At 43.0% G+C, this 20168-nt stretch overlaps 1 protein-coding gene across 1 annotated transcript in view; it reads left to right on the top strand.

Annotated features, from left to right (window-relative positions):
• The window catches only part of LOC112978803 (solute carrier family 28 member 3), a 40946-nt gene that overhangs the window by 12191 nt on the left and 8587 nt on the right, over positions 1-20168 (top strand). The window contains exons 3-13 of the mRNA XM_026092534.2: positions 291-373; positions 2445-2536; positions 4028-4217; positions 6424-6568; positions 8236-8349; positions 9839-9916; positions 15695-15775; positions 16816-16896; positions 17245-17370; positions 18470-18600; positions 19444-19612. Of these exons, the coding sequence (XP_025948319.2) occupies positions 291-373; positions 2445-2536; positions 4028-4217; positions 6424-6568; positions 8236-8349; positions 9839-9916; positions 15695-15775; positions 16816-16896; positions 17245-17370; positions 18470-18600; positions 19444-19612 (1290 nt within the window). The remainder of the gene's footprint in view (positions 1-290; positions 374-2444; positions 2537-4027; positions 4218-6423; positions 6569-8235; positions 8350-9838; positions 9917-15694; positions 15776-16815; positions 16897-17244; positions 17371-18469; positions 18601-19443; positions 19613-20168) is intronic.

Genomic DNA, 20168 nt, shown 5'->3' with positions numbered 1-20168 from the left:
AAGAGACACCGGTAGCTTTTTCCTTTATTTCTCCTTTCAAAATTTTGTGGAAGGCTTGGGGAGGTTCGCGATTCAAAACGCCGAGGACTTGACAGCGTGGTTGGTCTGCTGGTACTGCCTGGCGCTAATGACAGCGCTGGCGCCAGACGGGCGAGCTGGAGCTGGAGCCGGGCGCGCGGCGTGAAAGGGAAAGTCTTGAGGCTGCGCCAGCCATCTGCCTGCGGGAATCTGCTCTTCCCAATGTTGCTGCACAAACACGCTCACGCTGCCGGTACCGATCTGTTTTCCAGGGGGACGAATACATCAATATTGAGAGCGATCAGCCCAAAACCAAACCTGACTCAGGAGATGAGGAGCAACCACACATTAAAGGGTAATGTTTCTTTGGATGAGCAAGTTTTCTGCCCGCTTTGCCCCGCAAAAAGTTGCCGGCGTTTCCACTTCTGGCGCAACCACTAGAAATTCCCCTGCCACATCCCTGTGCTACACAGACCCTCGTACTGCCAATAATTTGTGCAACACAGACACACTGCATTTAAAGTTATTCTACCTTTTGACCGACATGTGCGATTGTGGAACTGTGCTTCTCACACCTTGAAAATTAGAGGAGCAGGGGTTGGGTTTTTTTCTTTTTCGCATTAACTATGTTTGCAATATTTGCATAAGTACATTTTTAAAGAGAGGCCTTAAACAGTGATTTCCTGGGGGAAGTTAAAGATTCTCCCTTGTCCTACACTTTGCATAGTTATTTATCCTAGTGCAAAATAGTAGTAGAATAGATGTAAAATAGCCATTTTGATGTAGCAGAATTTTTACGCTTTGTTACTACTAATGCCTAGTGACCATAAAGTGAAAGCACACATCTATATTTTGCTTGGGGACTATTTTTTGGACAAAAAACTACAAACCTTGTATAAGACATTCTAAAAATTGAGAGAAAAATCAAATTAAATTTTAACGGCTTTAAATTTTATTTTTCTGTCATATTAAAACGTCATATAAATCTTCATACAAATTATACTATACTCTTTCCCCAATTTCTATCACTGCCCTCTATTATACAACATGTTGCCTCAGTTTTGAACCTGTCTTTGGATTCAACAGTTGAGCAGATTCTAGCAACTCACTTGCTGGGTATCCCAATTAGGAATATGTCTCATTCAAGGTGGACTACTCGAACCTGTCCCATGCCTGTAAAATTGAGGCATTTAAATTCACAAATAGTACTTTCTTTTACTCTTTAGAGTGGTACGAACAGTTAACACCATGGGGAATAACTAAGGTTGATTTTGCAGGGCTTTATTGTTCGCTGGGGGCCTTTGTTCTTCCATCGGGAGCGCGTATCCTTGCCCGGGGTAGATAAACCCTTTCTAAACAGGCAGCTGAAGAGCTCTTTGCTCTGCTCTCTAATCACACCGAGGCTATGGCTTGGTCTGTGTAGCTGGGTTTTGTGTTCGGGCTCTAGGTTTGTTTTTGTGAGAAGCACTTGGCAAGGGCAACAGTCCCTCTACCAAGGTTGGGTTTTTTGTTGTGTGTTTTTTTTTTTTTTTTTTTTTTTGGTAAGTTAGCTCTTAAAAGCAGGCCCTAATATGACCTAATATTTTCCTTGTATCTGCTCAAAAGGGGCATTCACAAAGCATCCCGTAGTTTCAAATGCATCACTGATTTATTTCAACAATTAGTACTGTTAGCCTGTTGTCTGAGACACAAACCCCACAAAAGATCAGTCCATTGATAGCAGCAACGCACCATGTGGGCGAGGGGATATTCGGTTATAGACTACATACAGACCAGAAGAAGGATTTCTGGGTTGCAAAATGAAAGGAGTTTACCTAGCTACAGCTTTTGTAGCATCTGCATCACCAGCATAGTTAACACTGAAAATTTGGGTTCAATCCATTCCCTTCACTGCTATTTCCTTAAATCTCAGCCTCCCCTGTGATATCACTGTTTCCCTCTAGTGAGGTGAGAAAAGAAACAAAATGAGGCATTTAATAAATGGAAAAGCAGATGCTAGAGTAGGGCATTCAAATCTAATGAATCATTTTAGCTTCTATAAACTTTTCATCTAAGACTCATTAGATTATGTAATTAACCACCAATTTTTAAACTATCCAGAGATATCTATGCACACTGTGACAAGATTTTAGGTAGATATCAGTTATTTTGCATACTTTAGAGACTAGTAGAACCAGCCTGCAAAATTTGACCCTCCATATATCTGATAGATTTTCATTTTACTTGTCCAAGGTGAAACCAAAGAAGTCCCCCCCAAAAGATGCTAACATGGTTTTCTCTGGTGCTTCAGGATCCAAAGCTATTCTGATGTGGTGCACTCCAGTGGAGAAATTTTGGTGGACTCAACTTGATGTTCCTGTGCAAACTGCTCTCCTCTTATCTATGGCTTAAGTTCCTGTTCTGTTTGTTTTTTTCCATTTTCCTAGGTGTTTTGAAAAGAAATACGATGAAGTGTGTGATTTTTGCAAGAAACACAAAACCAGAATTCAGTATGTGATCTATGGCGTTTTAATAACAGGTACAGTACATTACATCCAGTTTTGTTGAAGCCTCATTTATTTGCCTACATGAGACTGCAGACTGTGCCCGCTTTGTATTTGACCTAACACAAAAACCCTCAACTATTTTAAAGATTGAGAGGAGGTAAAAGATAAATGTGAATTTAGTGCCAGATGAAGCTCCAGACTGCACACCTCCTCTCATTCCCAAACATAACAGAAAGAAGCCCAGACTTTGCCACACTGCTCCTCCAGCCTGTTTCAACTCTGACTAGCAATTACACATGGGATAAAAGGTTAGTCTGACCTTTGTGTCTACTCAATAATCAGCCCCTTACAAGAAATCAGGTAAATTACAGCTCTTAGGAACGAGCCCAAAACCACAAAACCACTCTAAAAGTAGTTAGGGACCAACTTGGACCAGACTTAAGTCCAGAAATGAGCGTTTTCAATTCTGACTCAGTATCCACAGCAAATACTTGCTAAAGGAAATGTCGTATTTCAGCACGTACAGGAAAGTCATTCAAATGTTCTTGTTTGTCCCTTTCCTACTTACCCCGTAGGCGTGTTATTTCCTTCTATTCCTGCCAAGTTTCTTTTTGAGGTCCTCCTACCTGAACACTTTGTGAGGAGACATAGGCTTAAAACATGCCAATGTTTTAGAAGTTAGCGTAGCAGAGACACCTACATGGTAGGTATAAATGGGCCAGTTTCCCTATCCTGAAAAAAGTGCCTTCCTGGCATCATGCTCCTCCTGCTTTATCACAGTACAGAGATATCTTGGCTCAGGAAAGGATTCTAAGTATATGCTGGTGTTTAACACATTAATTCCATAAAAAACAACTTGCCTTACAAAAAGCAGTAATTCTTTCTTATCCTCCAGTCAGACAAAATCAGATTATTATTTACAAGCACTGAATGTTTCATTGGCCAGCACAGGGTAGCAGTGACACTGCCAAATGACAAATCATTTCATAGCCACTTTATGAAACAAATACAGATTCGACCTCTAATCTTCCCGTTTACTTCAGAGGGGCGTCAAACAGGCTTTTATTGTACAAGATAAATGTTTCTAACTGTTTCTCTTAATTTTATTGAATAGACTCATACTCCTGTGAGAGAATGAGAACTATGGTTCTTAATTCACTGTTTTGACACTGAAAAAAAGCTGTCCCATAAAAATGTGTCTAATCTTCCGAAACTACTAATATATTTGATACACACTTTAATCAGCCAAAGCATATATCCTGCTTTGTCAGGATGAAAACCACCAAAAAAACAGTTCCACCTTTTCTCAGCAACACGTTTTCATATCAGAAAGCATATATATCAACAGCAACAACACCATCTGTGAAAGCAAGATTTTTTTCAATATTTAGGCCAAGTCAGAAAAGCATTTAAAGATAAGCACAGGCCTGACTTTAAGCACACCCTTAACACTAAATTTAGTATTTGTTTGTTTTTACAGAGACCAGATTTAAATGACATGTATGTTGGTTTTTTTCTGACAGCATACCTGGCAGCACTTATTGCAGCCTGCAGCCTGAATTTTCAGAGGGCCCTGGCACTCTTTATCATCACTATCCTGGTCATCTTCTTCATCTGCTGGGATTTTTTAATAGCTAAGTATGAAGACAGAATTGCTGCATTCTTTTACCCCGGAGAAAGACTTCTGAAGAAGCAGTGGTTTTGGCTGAAATGGTAAATATGAATGACTTCCTATTTATGCAGAAGGACAAAGCAGTAGTCAAATTTAGCCTTCTCATTTTCCAGTTTTCTTTCCATTTTTAAAGTTTCACCATAACCATACCTTACGGCTCCTCTTTCATTTATCCTGAAGCACAAGCATGTTTCCCAGCTCACAGCATCCAGAATTACTCCTGGTTAGGTTAAGGTTCCCGGGCTAGTATCACTGCAGGTGGCACTTGCAGCCCTTCAGAGCAGCTCCTAAGGCATTTCACAAGAAACAACAGCACAAAGACAGGCAGGGAGGAGACCCCCTCTCTGCCTGGGTTGCTGAGAATGAAATGTGCTGCATAGCTTATGCCCACACAAACACAGGGAGATGGACGAATCAGGCAAATTGCGATAGGATCACATAAGATATACACAATAAATCAAAAATTTCCAGGGCAGCACAAGAACTCTAGAGAGTGCCCAAGTTTCTAGATATCAGGCACGCCATCGAGATCGCAATGGGGTAGCTAGGTGTCAAAAATCTCGACAGAGGGTGTAAAATTCCTCAAATCCAGATAGGTCAAGCTTGTGGTGGCAAGAGATTATGTCTGGAGAAATCCAGGTGTGTTGCAGCCTTCTGCATTCATTCTGCAAGCCAGAAAGTACCTCGCTGTCACTCACGTTACAACACATGCAAGCTGCTAATGAAAAGTGCGTCATCCATGTGACCGGTTGTTCACATATGCCCATAACACCACACTGTAAGCATTTTAGATTTTAACATTCAGGAAACAAAACCTACAAACCACATTTGGTGTCATAAGATCATACAGTCTCATTTGGGATGGTAGACATTTGTTTCCCGAAGAGTTAACTGGAATATTTATTATTCCTGGGGGAAGGAGGAACCTAAAGAGGCTCTCAGGGGTTCCTAAAGTTCAATTAAAGTCTCATTAAAGAGGAAATCAGCCAGCTGTCTTGACTCTCAGCAAGGTCACCTTCTCTCCAAGAAAGGACTCTAAATAAGAGTCATTCTAGATTCAGAAAAATAAATCCCAAATTATTTTTAAGCTTTTTGAAATGGTTTTGCCCCAGCAGCAGGGATTTTTACCCCCTCTAGGGCATAACCACCCTGGAAACAAAAGTGTCATAAAGATCGCATTTGTTCTTCTGCTTAGGAGCCACACTAGAGAGCAGTGGCACCGAGCACCTCCAGCAGACAACCTGGGCACCCCCCCCAAGGGAAGAAGTAAACAAAATAGATGTGCACTGATGAGCCGATGGAACAAGCCAGGAGCAGTAACTTCTGCACTTATTCAGGCTGCAGTCTGTTAAATTGTATATATTAAAAATGAAATACTTCACTGTCAGCCATGGTTTCTGCCTGGGAGAGAGAAACGTAGAAATTCAGGCTGTGGTGCTCAGCATTGCAGTGGCCAAACCCACAGTGGTTTTGGCCCAAATCTAAAAAAGGAATTTAGGTATCTTGGTACCACTGAAGTCAGTGGAAGTTAAACAACAGTTAAACATAAGTTACTTTTAGAATCTGGGCATATGTTAGTCTCCCTCTCTAAAAATGGGATGATGTATTTGCTTGTTTCTCAGGCTATTGTCTGAAAATTTCTCTCAGGATGGGACCTGAATACAGCTCGGTCATAACAGGGAACACATAAATGCTGAACACAGATGCACACATGGTTCTTCTTGCTGTTTCCCAGTGAATTAAAACTGTTGTGATTAGCTTCTAATTTTTCTAAACAGACTACAGCCAGTTAAAGAAGTAAGCAGCTTACAATCTGCTCCTCAGTGCCAGGTGCTTCATAGGCTGAGCAGCCAAGCCATGCAGTGCAGTTCATGAAATCTATATGATCAGCCCAGACTGCCTGGATGTAAGACATAATAAAAAAGACAGAAAAGGAAGAGAAGGATGGCGTGATAAAGGAGGGGGTTTTGTCAAACTTCATGACAAAAAATAATGCCCAGACTAGAGAGTTACTCATGTTTTGTTGGGTTTCTCCCACACTTTGATTTGGGGACACAGCTGGAGGACACTTCTTCTGGGTGCCACTAATGGATGTTGCTGTCAGAGTAGCTTTAGCAGAGGCAGGTCCTGCTTATGGAGAGCTACACAGAAACGTAAGTCTGGGGGAAAGAAATAAAAAGGAAAAAAAAGAATATCTAATCTTTTTCAGGATGTCACACCTGATATCATCACATTCTTTTTCCACAGGGTGCTGTGCGTAGCCCTCGTTATCGCTGTCATCTGCTGGCTCATCTTTGACACAGCAAAACAGGGATCCCGCCAGCTGATCTCCTTCGGGGGGCTTGTGATGTATGTTCTCTTGATGTTTATCTTTTCCAAATATCCAGCCAGAGTGAGTATTTAGTCCTTTCTGGATCTTCTGCTTGCTGTCTCCAAAACTGTTCTCCTTACCCTCACGTGAGGCACAAGGCCAGGTTCAGTAAGGGTAGCAGAAAGTCCAAGAACATTGAAGTTTAAGCTTGCCAGAACCTAGACATGTTTCTCTTATGAGGAAAGCCGTTTCACTCTGGAGTCCCAGGGAGCATGCATGGCCATACCAGTGGCTGGTTCTCCCTTCTTCAGGAGGCCATTTCCCTTCGTTTGTACCAGCCCCACTGCAAGCAGAGATGAGTTTGCTGCTGGAGCATTAGAGCAAGCTGAGGCAGGCTGCTCTGCACGGCCCAGCTCGTGGCAGGCTCACTGCCGCTCCCAGGTCTTCAGCAGCAGCGGTATCTGAGGATATCGTTGTCGCACCAACACAAGTCACATGAAACTGGAGACCTGCTTCCCTCGTGAAGCTCTTCATTGAGCAACCCCTGCAAAGGTTTGATTGCCACTGCAAATGCAGCAGCTGAGACCACGTGGGGCCCCCACATTGCACTAACCCACTTCCGTAGGCTTGTCGGTGCCCTTTCGTTTTCCAGCTATGATGTCCACCTTCATATGCTGGGGTATTACAAAGAGGTGTACTTCTGATGATTCCCACCTCAGTTTTCACTCCTGTGTGCATGCCTAGCACACAGTGTGTGTCTTCATCGGTCATATAGTAATCCACTGCCCAGGTCACCCAAGTTTCACCAATATTTTTTCCACACTCCTACATCTGTACTGAAGCTTTTCTTAGCCTAAAGAAAAGCAACACAAAAAAAAAAACTCCACAGAGTTCCTCAGCATATGTTCCGACTAACCTTCAGCAGGGACGAGTGTCCTTTTTGCACACTGTGTGCTCTCCCATGGGTCCTCATTAGGCCTAATCGGCTTGTGTTATTCAGATATTATCTGAATAAATTAGAGGGTGGTGTCTCAGCTCTTTGCCTTGTAAATAATCAGATTCAGTCTTCACAAGACAAAAATGTCTTCTGGGACAGAAGAGCAGGAATCTGCAGTGCAGTGAACTAGAGAGACTGGTCACAGGCAGCCACAGTTTTTCCCTACAACTATCTTGGTATCACGTGAATCACAATATTGAACAGTAAGGCTGCTCTCAAGTATCCAAGCTGGTTAAAGCTGGGGAATATAGAAACAGAGCTGAAATTATCCAACCACACAATAACAGACGTAGCAGAATCTCCTTACTCCCAGCCTAGATATGCAAGGAATCTCCATATTCTGTTACTTTCACTGATGTTTTCAGTCTTTGGTTTAAAGAAGTAATGCTTTTCTGCTACCCTCACGTATATTTGCTTTTATCTTTCAGCTGAGGCACAGGAAGGTTTCTCACTTTTCTTACTACGACATTACTTGCAGCCCATAATACCATAATGGTGAAATGGATACATGCATATTTATACCTCACCAGACTCTCAACAGCTAGCTCAGATGGAGACATCCACACTGCAGACCCTGCAAATTAGGAGAATATGACTCATACTCCAAATCTCCTAAAGCCTGTTTTGGAAGCTGCTACTATCCTGCAGCATAGTCAGACAAACCCCTTGTATTATTTTAACAAACATTCTAAAATACATTATTATTTAAATAACAAGTGGTTTCTCTGCTTTTATTTTTCTATCTGTCTAGGTTGCTTGGAGACCAGTATTTTCAGGAATAGGACTGCAATTTTTTCTTGGGCTTCTTATCCTGAGGACCAAAGTAGGGTTTGATGTATTTAACTGGCTAGGCGTTCAGATCCAGGTAAGATACTAGACAGAAGTTTTGGTTTTTATATCATTTTCTGTCTTGAGACTCTTACAGTAGGACATAGAGTTAGGTAGTTCAAGGATCCATTTGGCCCTAAATGTTTACACCTCTTGAGGAAAATTGGGTCCTCAGAAAAGTAAGATTGGATTCAGGTGGACAGTTATTTCTTTCTATCCAGCTAATACAGGATGCTGCAGGACAGGCTAATAAGTAATGACCATAGCAGTCACTGTCTGTTAATGGCCTTATCTTCCTTGGGCTGAATTGATGTTTTGCACCACTGCAAACACAAAAAAGCTACTATGCCATGGTGCTCCTAGCAACTCTTAAACCTGGCCCAATTCTGAAACATTCCTGCAAGAAGCCTTGTACACTGAAATGCCTTGGGATTTGGCATGTCATAACCCTTCAAACAGAGTAACCCACTGGCCTCAGGGGCATTTTGTAGTTCTCATGAAGTATAATATGAAAAAGTAAATTCGCATATGGGTGGCAAAATCCATAGCTGGAACCAGGGTGACCTGCTCCTTGCAAGGGATCCCTCCAGAGCGGGGAGGGATCCAGCTGCAGGTGCCTCCACAAGCAGTCTGTGGGCACAGAGCTTTAAAAGAGCCCATTATTTGAAAGTAATACATAAAAGCCAAAAGAGGATCAGAGAGTACTCACCAAAGGACATTCTGCCTCCTCGTGCCAGGAACACTACTCACACAACTGTTCCTCATAGTACAGATAATTAAGCTTACTTAAAACAAGAGAGTGCAGAACATAATGAGCCCATGGGGGAGGGAAGGCACAGGTTTGACATTGGGCTGCTAATCTGCCAGCAGCCTGAGTCAGCTGGGCTTCCACACCAGCTTCTCCATCCCCCTTTTCAGCTCAGGCCAAAGCTGGTCTGGTGTGCCCTTTTTCTAGCTCTGTGTGGTTAACAGCCACTCTTTTCCACAACTCATTACTTCAGCCATTAGATCTCCATTTTAAGCTATATCATTAATTGTACACATTGGCTTTAGGAGCAGAGGAAATGCACCACAATATCAGGATTAAAAAAATAATTCCTTCTTTTAGGCTAGCTTTTGGCTACACTTTTCACAACTCATTACTTCGGCCATTAGCTCTCCATTTTTAAACTTTATCAATTATTGCATATATTTGCATTAATGGGAGCATAGAAATGCATTGCAGTATCAGCATTTAAAAATAAATTCTTCTTTTCAGCTAGCTTTTGGCCCTTATCCTGCCAGGTGTCGCAGGTAAGCATGCCCTCTGCCCTTGCTGTTTACTTGCGTAGTCTGAAGCAGTCTGCACTCTTCAAGAGCAGGGGAGAGGCCCCAGACTCAGCCAGATGTGGAGGCAGCTAAGTCTGGACCGCACGGACCAGAAAGCTCTTCAGACCTCCCCAGAAGTCTGCGCAAAGCAACTGTTGGAGTGTAATTTGGCAGCGACTCACAGCTCATGACTAACTCATTTTGCTTTCTGCCTCTAGACTTTTCTGGAGTACGCTGATGCAGGCGCGAAGTTTGTGTTCGGTGAGAAGTATACAGACCATTTCTTTGCTTTTAAGGTAAGGCAGCTTTTATATATGCTATACACATGGCAGATAGACAAATGCAAAGGAACAGTTTTGTTGGAAAGCACATTCCTTATATGAGTTGTGATACCAGCACAGCCACCAGAGAAGTCAGCCAAGAGTCAATCTCTTCCTTGTTATGAGAAGAAAATTTGGGAACACCACATAAAACTCTGTTCATTGCCATACACTGAGTTAGGTCACACTTGCTTAGCTTAATTGTGGCAACATCTTTTACAAGATGACAGGACTTTCGGACACATTTTTGCAAGGAATGTGTTAAAATGCCCTCACTTGGTCACCGAAACAAATGTTATCTCCAGCCTACCTCTCCCACCTCTCGACAGGTAAAGATCCTATGCTATGCCATCCCAACCTGAAGTTGTGGTGCAAACCACTGCATCACAAATATTGCCCCATAGAAGCAGATTGCTTAAGCGTATACTTACACTTACATGTATAAGCTACCCACGCATAAGTGGGAAGAATTACACTGAGTAATATTTGGCATTAATGAAATCCCAGGGAGAGTTCCCTGCTCTCCTAGGGAGAACTTGTTGAGAAAGAGCTGGAATACGACTTACTGTGCTCTCTAACTTGCACCAGCGTCCCATCTGCTTTTGTAGCCACACATAGGCCATGCCATAATACCTGCTTAGGCTGAAATCAAGCACATATAAAGAAAAACAAAAACAAAATGCCCACAACACAGACCCAAAAAAGCATCAGGAATCCAAGTCCATTATTCTGGTAGTTCAGTCACCTGATTCTGCAGACTTGCGCACATTATATTTAGAATAAATCAGAGAAAAAAGTAAAGAGAATTTCAGCAAGAAATAGAAATTACATTTTAATTGCAGTATCTTTAACTACAAAGCATTTTGTTTTACTTTCCAGTCACCTCTCGCTCTTACTCTGTTCAGCACTCAAATCACAATTTGCATTGATGATTAAATATTCTGGGGGTGAAATGGTTAAGCTCTTCCCCAAAAGAGCTTCCTCAGTTTTTTCACTGTTCATCATGAATATGATTTTTCAGGGTGTTTTTTTTTTAATGTTTCTGTCATGATGCAAAATATTTTGCTGACTGAAGCCCAGCCTAAGACTGGATTGGCAAGAGTCTGCCTCTGTGCGTGCACCCCTCCATCACTTTTGCTCTATGGGATAAGCCAGCAAGAGACACACATGGAATTTCTAGAGAAAGGTAACAGGCGCAAGCAGAGCATTTTCACACTGAAGAGCAAGAAAGCAAAAATCATGAGTTTATTTTCAGAATTGCACATGCCTTGGGATAGGAACATACACACTAAACAGTGGGAGGCAAGTGCACAACAGTCCCAAAACCTTCGCCATCTGCTCCTTCTGTATTTCTCTTCCCACGACCTAAGCAAGCGACAGCCAGCCTAGTATCTCTTGAAGCATTTGCCAGGTATTTGGACGCTCAGACAGTCAAAAGTGCTTTTTGAAACTTTAACCTATTTTATCATGTCGGCATACAGTGGTGAGCTGCCCAAGTCCCACCCCATGATATTTCAAACCACCTTCCAAAAACCCAACACACTCAAGCGCAGGCTAGCTCTGGAGAGGGAGCAGACAAGTGAGGAGCGTCTCTTCGTGGAAAGCTGCCCATGCCCCGGGCCTGCCCCGTGGCAGCACCACCTTCGTTTCCCACAGCGCAGAGGCACCCAGTGACAGGCATGCTCCCGATGCGCGCCCGTCGCGTATTCTGCCCAGCTCCACTGCACTCAGTGATCGGGTCTGTGAGAACACAGTCCTGGAAGCCCTGATTAGTCATGTCAGTCATATGCATCGACATGCAGGAGCTGGGTTATTTTGAATGCAGATCTCCATATGCAGATGCAGAGTTTTAGGGTTCTGGAACAAGAACCACTTGCCCATGTAGTTAAGCTAATGCACACTGTTTTGCTGTAAAAATAGATGCTTAAAACTATCAGAGATACCATCTCGGCTCCGCTACCAACTCCAGAGAGTGAGAAGATCACACAGAAATTTCCCTTAACTTGAGCAAACCCATATAGTCAGAAAATAACTCTCTGGATGGCGTCTTCTACCCTGTTTACTATGAAAGGCAGGTTTACTGCGAGCAAGCAGGGTGTTAGATTTCTATTGTATCAGCAGCTTGCTTTCTGTGCTGGGAGGAATACAACTCCCTGGAGAGGGTCTTGCTTTGAAGGTGAGGCTTTAGGAGTGTCTGAAGCCAGGATGTGCCTTAGATAGCAGCAGCAACTGCTTCTCCTTTAAAGGACTGCAAGGAAAAAGCTGAGCCTCGAGTCACAAATGGGAAAGGGGTTGTGAGCGGTCAACAACTTCAGCTCCCTGCCGCACACGTATCATAGGCAGCAAGTATGATCCAGAAAGGGGCTCTTTAGTACAGCCAAACTGTATCGCTTCCCAACAGAACTCAAAGCATGAAAACGTGGCTGATCAGAAACACCAAGTGAAGGCCTAAAGACCAGAGTTTGTTTTCTTAGAGGTTGTTATTATTGGAGTAATTTTAAACAACTAATTTTAAAGTGCTCCCTGATATCAATATGCTTTGCCCTTTAAATGTTATGAGATTTTCTGGCATGCTCATTCAGCATATTCATCAGTTAAAGCTTGAGGTAAAAGCTAAAGGGTATGTAGTAGGTAAGAGATGGATGTATGTATTGGAGACTAGATTCCTGCACATGTGCATCTGCAGAGAGAAATATAATTCTGACAGCTTAACCATCCAGATAAAATTATACCAGAGAACCTGCCCACACTTCATTTATGGGAACATGCTAGCCCATTCCTTTTACATTTCTATTTACAATTTTCTTAGGGAAAATTCTTCTTTCATCTGTGTCTACCTACAAGCTGTACCTCTGCGTAAATCTTAATTAAACTGATCTTTTTTTTTTTTTTAATGATGGAAGGAAGTTTAAGGAAAATATTTTTCGTCCTCTGTTCAGAGTACCCATATCTTTGGGGCGGAATCCTGGGCTCAGAGAATAATGGCACTACTGCAGAAAGAGGGAGCTGGGAGTTCACAAGACAGAAGATAGATTTTTAGGAGGTTCCCCCCCCCCCAAAGGAATTTCAACCAGTGCATTATTTATTTTCACACGCACTTCACTTCACTTACCCAACAAAGGAAATTGCCCATTGAGGCTGATATCCTACCATTACCTTCCCTGCTATGCACAGATATTTCTGCGCATACAACGTACCCAACAGCCCCACAAATACAGAGGGAGGGTGTTCTCAGACGTCTTGGATCACCCACATGCCACCTTTTCCCATAACCATCCTGCCTCCCAAACCCCTAGGAGATGCCTCCTCAAACATAGTCATTTACACCATGTTCCCCTCCTCAAACCCACAGACCCAGCAAGGGGGGCTCTGGCTCCTCCCACCCTCCCCAAATCCTGCTTCCAGTGAGGATTTCACCATACCCCTGCACCCAGAGCAGGGCTGCTCCGGGGCCACCCTGGGGTTTTCCCCTCCCTCTCCCTGCCCCACGCACACCTCTGCTGTCAAGGTACCTAGACAGACTCGCAGCACAGACACTGCTGCCCAGGCCTAAGGCTGACATGCCTGGGGAGGGAGCACTACCACCAACGCTTATTAACCCATGCCATCCTTTTCCCTCATTTTGGCACTGGGAAGGAGGGAGAGGGGAGGCTGGTGTCCATTATGCTTATTTTTAGAGCAAAAATTTGCCAGTATTTCCCCCCCCCCCTTTTTTTTTAATTATGTCCCAGATGAAAGCTAGCCTGGACAAAACAGATGACCTCAATGATTATTTACCTATTAAATAGTAGCTACTCTTTTGCTGATGAAGACATAACATAGTAGGTACCACATTAGATAGCTGGGAACAGAGGCAGGAGGGTCTACACATGAAATAGCCCCCTACCTCTTTATGCAGTCAACGTACAAATTATCACAACTGGAAAACAAACTCCCTGCTTTGTAAAACCAAAGCTACATCCAGAGCTGCCTGCAGCTGCAAAATGCAAAAGCATGTTTTAAAGCTAATCCAAGTTATTTTCAGAGGAACGTGCACAAGCAGCAAGGCAGAGGGTGCTGGCTGTCACCTGCCCTAGCGAGAACACTGTTTCCTCCCTCCTTCAGCTAAAAAGGAGTCACAGGAACACTTGGGAGCTCTTTTCATCCATTTGGGGTGAAAGACAGGAGGATACTTGCCTGGGTTTTTTACCATCTGCCACACAGCTTACACTTGCCTGTCTCACTCCCTGCGCCTTCAGCTCCTTTTACCTTCACACGTTGCAGCATCCTAAATTCAGGCAGAGGCTGGGATCAGCAAGTCGCTGGTATTTCTGTATAACCAGCCCACATACAGGAACGCGGGGAAAATTTAGCAGGGAGAAAGGTGCTGGTGCTACTGTTTTCTTCTGACGCTGCCCAGCGCATCATAGCTATGGGATGCCACGAGCATCCCAGAGACCATTGCTAAAAAGATCAGAGAATCCAAGCAGAGAAAGCAGAGCCAGGTTAACTTCTTGAAGGGCACAAGGAGCTCTGCAAGCAGCATTCACTTTCTGGGGAAAGGCTCTGACCACCTCAACTGAGTTTCCAGGCCCTTATCAGAACTGGTTATTGTACTAACCCTCCTCTGGAAGTGAGCAGCTTTCATTCACCGAGAAGCAGCAACACATTTAATCTTTTTACATACTGTTTTTCACCCCATTCATTAATTTTATGATGTATTATGCCCTCAGCTGAACATGTATAAAAGCTTTCTAACATCAGTTGTACTGTTTTAAACATAACTGAACTGTCTGCCTTATTTTGGACCTTCCTGGGGGAATTTTTTCCAGTTACATATAGCATAGAAATGGTGAGCTCCTGTGTGTTTAACATATCTGTGAGCCAACTGATGCTAGTTTTATTCAGTATGAGAAACACAGCCAATAGTCTGTTAGTTGTTAGCAGGTCATGCCTGCGTTACTTAAACCATGATTCTTTTGAATCATATGTTTAAAAAAAGCATTTTTCCTTCAGTCTCCACTGCCATTAAGCATATCCCTGTGGATTTGTTTTTAAACACATGGTATCCATGCTTACAGTTACAAAGCTCTTGAAAACTCAGCACTGGCATTATAAACAGTGGTAGAAGTAGTGCAGAATAATGAAGCAAAGAGAATTTTGCTACAGTACATTATTAAAATGCAGCTACGCAGTAAGGGCTTTCCAAGGAAGCTGCCCTCAATTCACTGAAATCAAGTCAGCTACAACCCCAGTCAAAGTCTCTTCATCTTCTGAAGAATTTCTATCCCAAAGCTTATACAGCAGTCTAAACCAAAGTTTTTATTTATTTATTTATTTTAAACAAAGACACAGAGAAGTTCAGTTCTGAATTCTATACCACGGTCCCATCATATGTATTTCAGCTGATGGTTTTCAAGGTCTGCAGGTGTGGAGACCCAGATTTTTGTAGATGCCAATGCATGCCTGTAAACTTTTGAGCCAGTTAAAGTGTGGCTATAAATAAATGCTTATGTTAAAACAAACTGTTTCAAAACTATCACAGCCCTGTCAAAAAACTAGCCAGACACCTGAAAAATTATGCATTGTAACACAACGGCTATACACAGCAAGCCTAGATTGCTAAAAGCTTTATAGCAAAAGGATGCAAGCTAAATGACTGGTTTTCAAGATCTTGAAGTATATCTCAAAAAAACTTGAGCTTCTTTAAAAAGTAAATGGTCTACAAAAAGGAAAACCACTCTGGAATTGTTAATGATTGTGTTTTCAAATCAGGTCCTGCCGATCGTAGTTTTCTTCAGCACAGTCATGTCCGTGCTCTACCACGTTGGCTTCATGCAGTGGCTCATTGGAAAGGTACTGAACTTTTGCCAGCACATTTTCATTTGCCTGGTGCTGAACACCTGTTGAACACATTTGCTCAAACTATAGCATTATCCCCAAGGAGCTTGGCCAGGGCCAGATACATGAAAGTTGGTTTGTTTTTGACCTGGAAATACCTTTAAATGTTACCACTCTGAAATCTTTATCGGCATCACCTAGGACACTTTCCTTCCCCCAGATTGGTCTCATTCTCAATTTTACACTAATTGTTAGCTTTGCCTGGCTAGCTTTATCATGCCTTAGATACCATACTTCTGAGTTTTCCTCCTCCCCCCCCCCCCCCGCCAAAATGCAAGCGTACAGTTACATCACAGTAGTAGGCAGCAATCTACTGGCTAAGTACTGCAAGAGCAATTACATATTGCATATACCTTTCTGTCACAGATCCCTTGAGGATGCATCTGTGAATGTTTTTAGCTGCAGAGACCAGTTTCTCTCTTTGTGCTTTGATTGAGCACTAGTGCTGCTAGGTCCCAGGTCCAGCGCTAGCTCAACAAGCTCATGTCCAAACACACCTTCTTGCATGGTGGTAGTTAAAGCTTATTTGAACTTACCCTAAAAAAGCCTTTTGTGCTTGTCATTCCCAGGATTGTTAATATAAGCACCACAAACCTCACCTAGCTGAAATAGTGTGTTAGAGTTAATACAAGTCATTTTTAGCCTTAATCTAAATTCCACATTTTTTCCCTTCATATGATCAAAGTCCCTTTGGACTGGTATATATCTAAAAGACCTGTCAAAATACCTGCTTCAGTTAACTTAGTTTGACAAGTCAGTTTCCAGGCCAATGGCACGAACAGCCTAGAGCCTTTCAGCATTATACTTGCAATTCTGCTGAAGTATTCCTCGCCTGGCTCACTTCAACATGCTACTACTAAATGAATTCACCATATCTTGAAATAATTAGCTCATGATATATTGCAAGTTTGTCTCAAAACTCTTATGTTACATGATTAATTCAAAAAGGATATGGATTAGGCGGACCAACTTTTTTCCTCTTTTAATCATTTTAGGTTGGCTGGATAATGCAAATTTTCATGGGGACAACTCCTGTCGAGTCTCTAGTAGCTGCTGGTAACATATTTGTGGGACAGGTGAGTTAGTAATCCATGGTTTTCCATGCTCTAACACAGCATTAGTGAATATCAAAAAATGAAGTATTGCTGTTCAGTGAGTATCTGTGTATAACAAAATAATCACTTCATGCAAAGTTAGGACTCCTGGACGCAGCTGATTTCCAGGAAGCCAGAATTGCATTAAGTTTGTGTGTCAGCAATGACACACGAGTTGGCATGTTCTGGGAACTTCACGTGCTCAAAAAGGAAACCTGAGCACAAACTTGGATGATAGATCTCCCTCAAAACAAAGGGCGCACGAGAGCACCCTGTTATTAGAAGAAACCAAAGGTTTATTAGGAAATTCTTTGTCTTTTTTACTTCCAGACAGAGTCTCCTCTCCTGGTACGGCCCTACTTACCATACGTCACCAAATCTGAACTCCATGCAGTCATGACAGCAGGATTCTCAACTATTGCTGGAAGTGTCTTAGGAGCATATATTTCTTTTGGGGTAAGACCAGGAAGGAAAACAAAAAAATACAGTGTTTATCTGAAATCATGCAAGTATAAAAGCCCAACAGGAATGCTTTGGAAGTATATCTGTGTAATCCCCATGCTTTTTCTAAAGAATTAACCACACATGTCTATCCCAACTGTAGAAAAAGACACCAAGATCTGACTTGCAAACTCTTGCTAAGTAACACGAACTTCCACTTATGTAATATGGACAGTCTACTCATCCTAGCTGAAAAGGAACTGTCTCACACTTATTCCTACAGTCTGGATGAACAGACATGTGGAATATGCTAACTGACCAACTCTCCCACTTCTGTGGCAGTGATCTAGATAAAGCACCTCAGGAATTGCTATTATTCTCATGAGTCTAAGGGGTCTGCTCATGAGGGAGCTTCTAGCAATGCTGTACTCAGGTCATAAACGGCTCCTGTGCCAAGGAGCTGACAGCACAGATCTAGACAGAAAAACAGGCATGAAGTGATTTATAACCAAAGTCATCAGGGCACAGTTGACAAATGTATTAATTCCGTATTTGTATAAATACAGCTGAGAGGCAGAAGCAAGAAGGGAAGGAATTAACTAAAAGACCAAGGGAGTAGGAGAAGGAAGTGATGGACAGAGATGCTGCAGAAGTTAGCAAAGGATGAATTTAGGGAAATTTATGAAAGGGATAAAAGGGGAGTGCCAGACCATGTTAAAAAAAAAGACAGGGGGAGTTTACAATTTCAGGGGACAAAAAACAAGGTACTGTCATCATGGGCATACAGGGGGTCTTAAGGAGCAGACACTGGCTCTCACTCAAGAAACTCTGCTATTGTTACACTGTGCTGTCCTCCACAGACCTGTTTTTTTAATTATAAATACCCATACTTTTCACAACTTAGCTAACTGGAGACAGAAGAAAAAAAAAAAAAAAAAAAAGACTTCTCCTACATTGCTCATTCTATTCTTTCCCTTACAAGCAACACAATCCTTTTAATGTCCCTGCTGTACAAAAAAAGAAATCATTCAAGTATCTAATGATTTTAATTACTTTTGTTTGTTTGCTCATGATAAGATTATAAAAGCCTGTTTTCTGTCACCTGGATTTCTAGGTTTCTGCCTCCCACCTACTGACTGCTTCTGTCATGTCAGCACCAGCATCGTTAGCCACCTCCAAACTATTCTGGCCTGAAACTGAAAAGCCCAGAGTAACTCTGAGGAGTGACCTGAAAATGGCAAAAAGGTAATTTGATCTAGGCTCTACTTATTAGTAAAACTCATGCAGAAATCAGACTGGAAAAAGTAACCCGTCACACATAATATCAAGAGGCCCTACATGGTAGATTTGCAGGCAATGAATTAGTTACACGCCACTATATCTCAAATAAGTAGTTTCTGAATTCAGGTGCAGTACATCCCACATCGGCTGCACGGGGTATTGTTACCCAGTGGAACAGGCAGAACAGCAAGGGGCTTGGGCCACGCAATAAACTCTCCACAGGAAGAGGGAGATGCCTGCCCAAGGTGATCCACCAGGAGATTTTCCCCGTTTGCTCGGTTGCTGTCTTTGCAAAGCTCCTATCAATGCAGGTGAAAGCAAAGGTGGATCAGTCCTCTTAGTGACAGCAGCAGAGAACTCGTTGTCCATCTGTGGGGAGACTCGCTCCACTTTAAAGAGGATAAGCAGAGCAGAAAGGTTTCCAAGGAGCTGCACCCCATCAGCCAGGATCGCTCTGCACAGGGGCCGATGGCAATGGCAGCTCGCCCCATCCCAGTGATGCCACAGGCAGTCACAGTGCTAGGACCCAAGCGAGAGCCTTATGCTAGCTTTGGCCAGCACAAGCACTGGATGCTCTGGCACGTCCAGGAACTGACCCCAACCGTGCCAAAGTTCCTCCTCAAGGCTCCAAAAATACACCTCTTGGTGGCTCCTGAGAGGAGCCAGGGTAGAAACATTCCACCTGATTGTTGTCCCTAGGAGGGCCCAGGCAGCTTCAGCTGTTGCTTTTAATCAAGTCCACATAACTGTTATTGTACCTTGAACCGAAAGACTTTTCACACTCCAATTCTGTTTTCACTGACCAAGTGAATCAAATAACCTACTGGAAGCTGCCAGTCAAGGTGCCTCCGCCTCCATCCTGCTGGTGGCCAACATCGCAGTAAACCTGATCGCCTTCCTCGCTCTGCTGGCTTTCGTTGACTCAGCCCTCTCCTGGGCAGGGAATCTGTTCAACTACCCGCAGCTGAACTTTGAGGTATGGTCCTCCAGTCCTTCACACAGCTTACATGCATTTGTACAGGTCCCTTCTTCAGATTAATTGCCTAGGGGGCTAGGGCTTTTTTAAGCAATCCAAAAAAAGGTTATTTCTATACACATGTTCTTGAAAGTGTCTTTACAGCTGAAAGGAAAAACAGTTGCCATGCAAGTATTTCTGTATCCATCAGTCCATCTGCAGCTTCCTTCTGGGTTGTTCCTGTTACTAGCAGAGCAAGTATATCAAGTACGGTGTGCTAGTACCTGCCTCCACAGACCTGGCAAGGCAGCAGGTCTGTTTACACACACCTGCCAGGCCATTAACATCCCAGTCAGCTGAACACCAAAGTGCAGCTTTAACTTCAGATCACCCCATCAAGTCCTTAGCACTCACTGGATCACCCAGGGAAGGACAATGCCACAAGCCAGGGCTTGCCCAAATACAGGGCTTGCTCAGTATCACTTAGTTCCCAGCACATTGGAACTAGGAAACTGCATCCCAATCACTCAGCTGAACAAACAGGTTTTAAACGTGGCTTGTCCTTTGACCTGGGTCA

This window comes from Dromaius novaehollandiae, chromosome W, assembly GCF_036370855.1.
Source record: "Dromaius novaehollandiae isolate bDroNov1 chromosome W, bDroNov1.hap1, whole genome shotgun sequence".
Classification (NCBI taxonomy): Eukaryota; Metazoa; Chordata; class Aves; order Casuariiformes; family Dromaiidae; genus Dromaius; species Dromaius novaehollandiae.
Note: the sequence above shows the minus strand (reverse complement) of the source record. Positions and strands in the feature narration are given on the sequence as shown.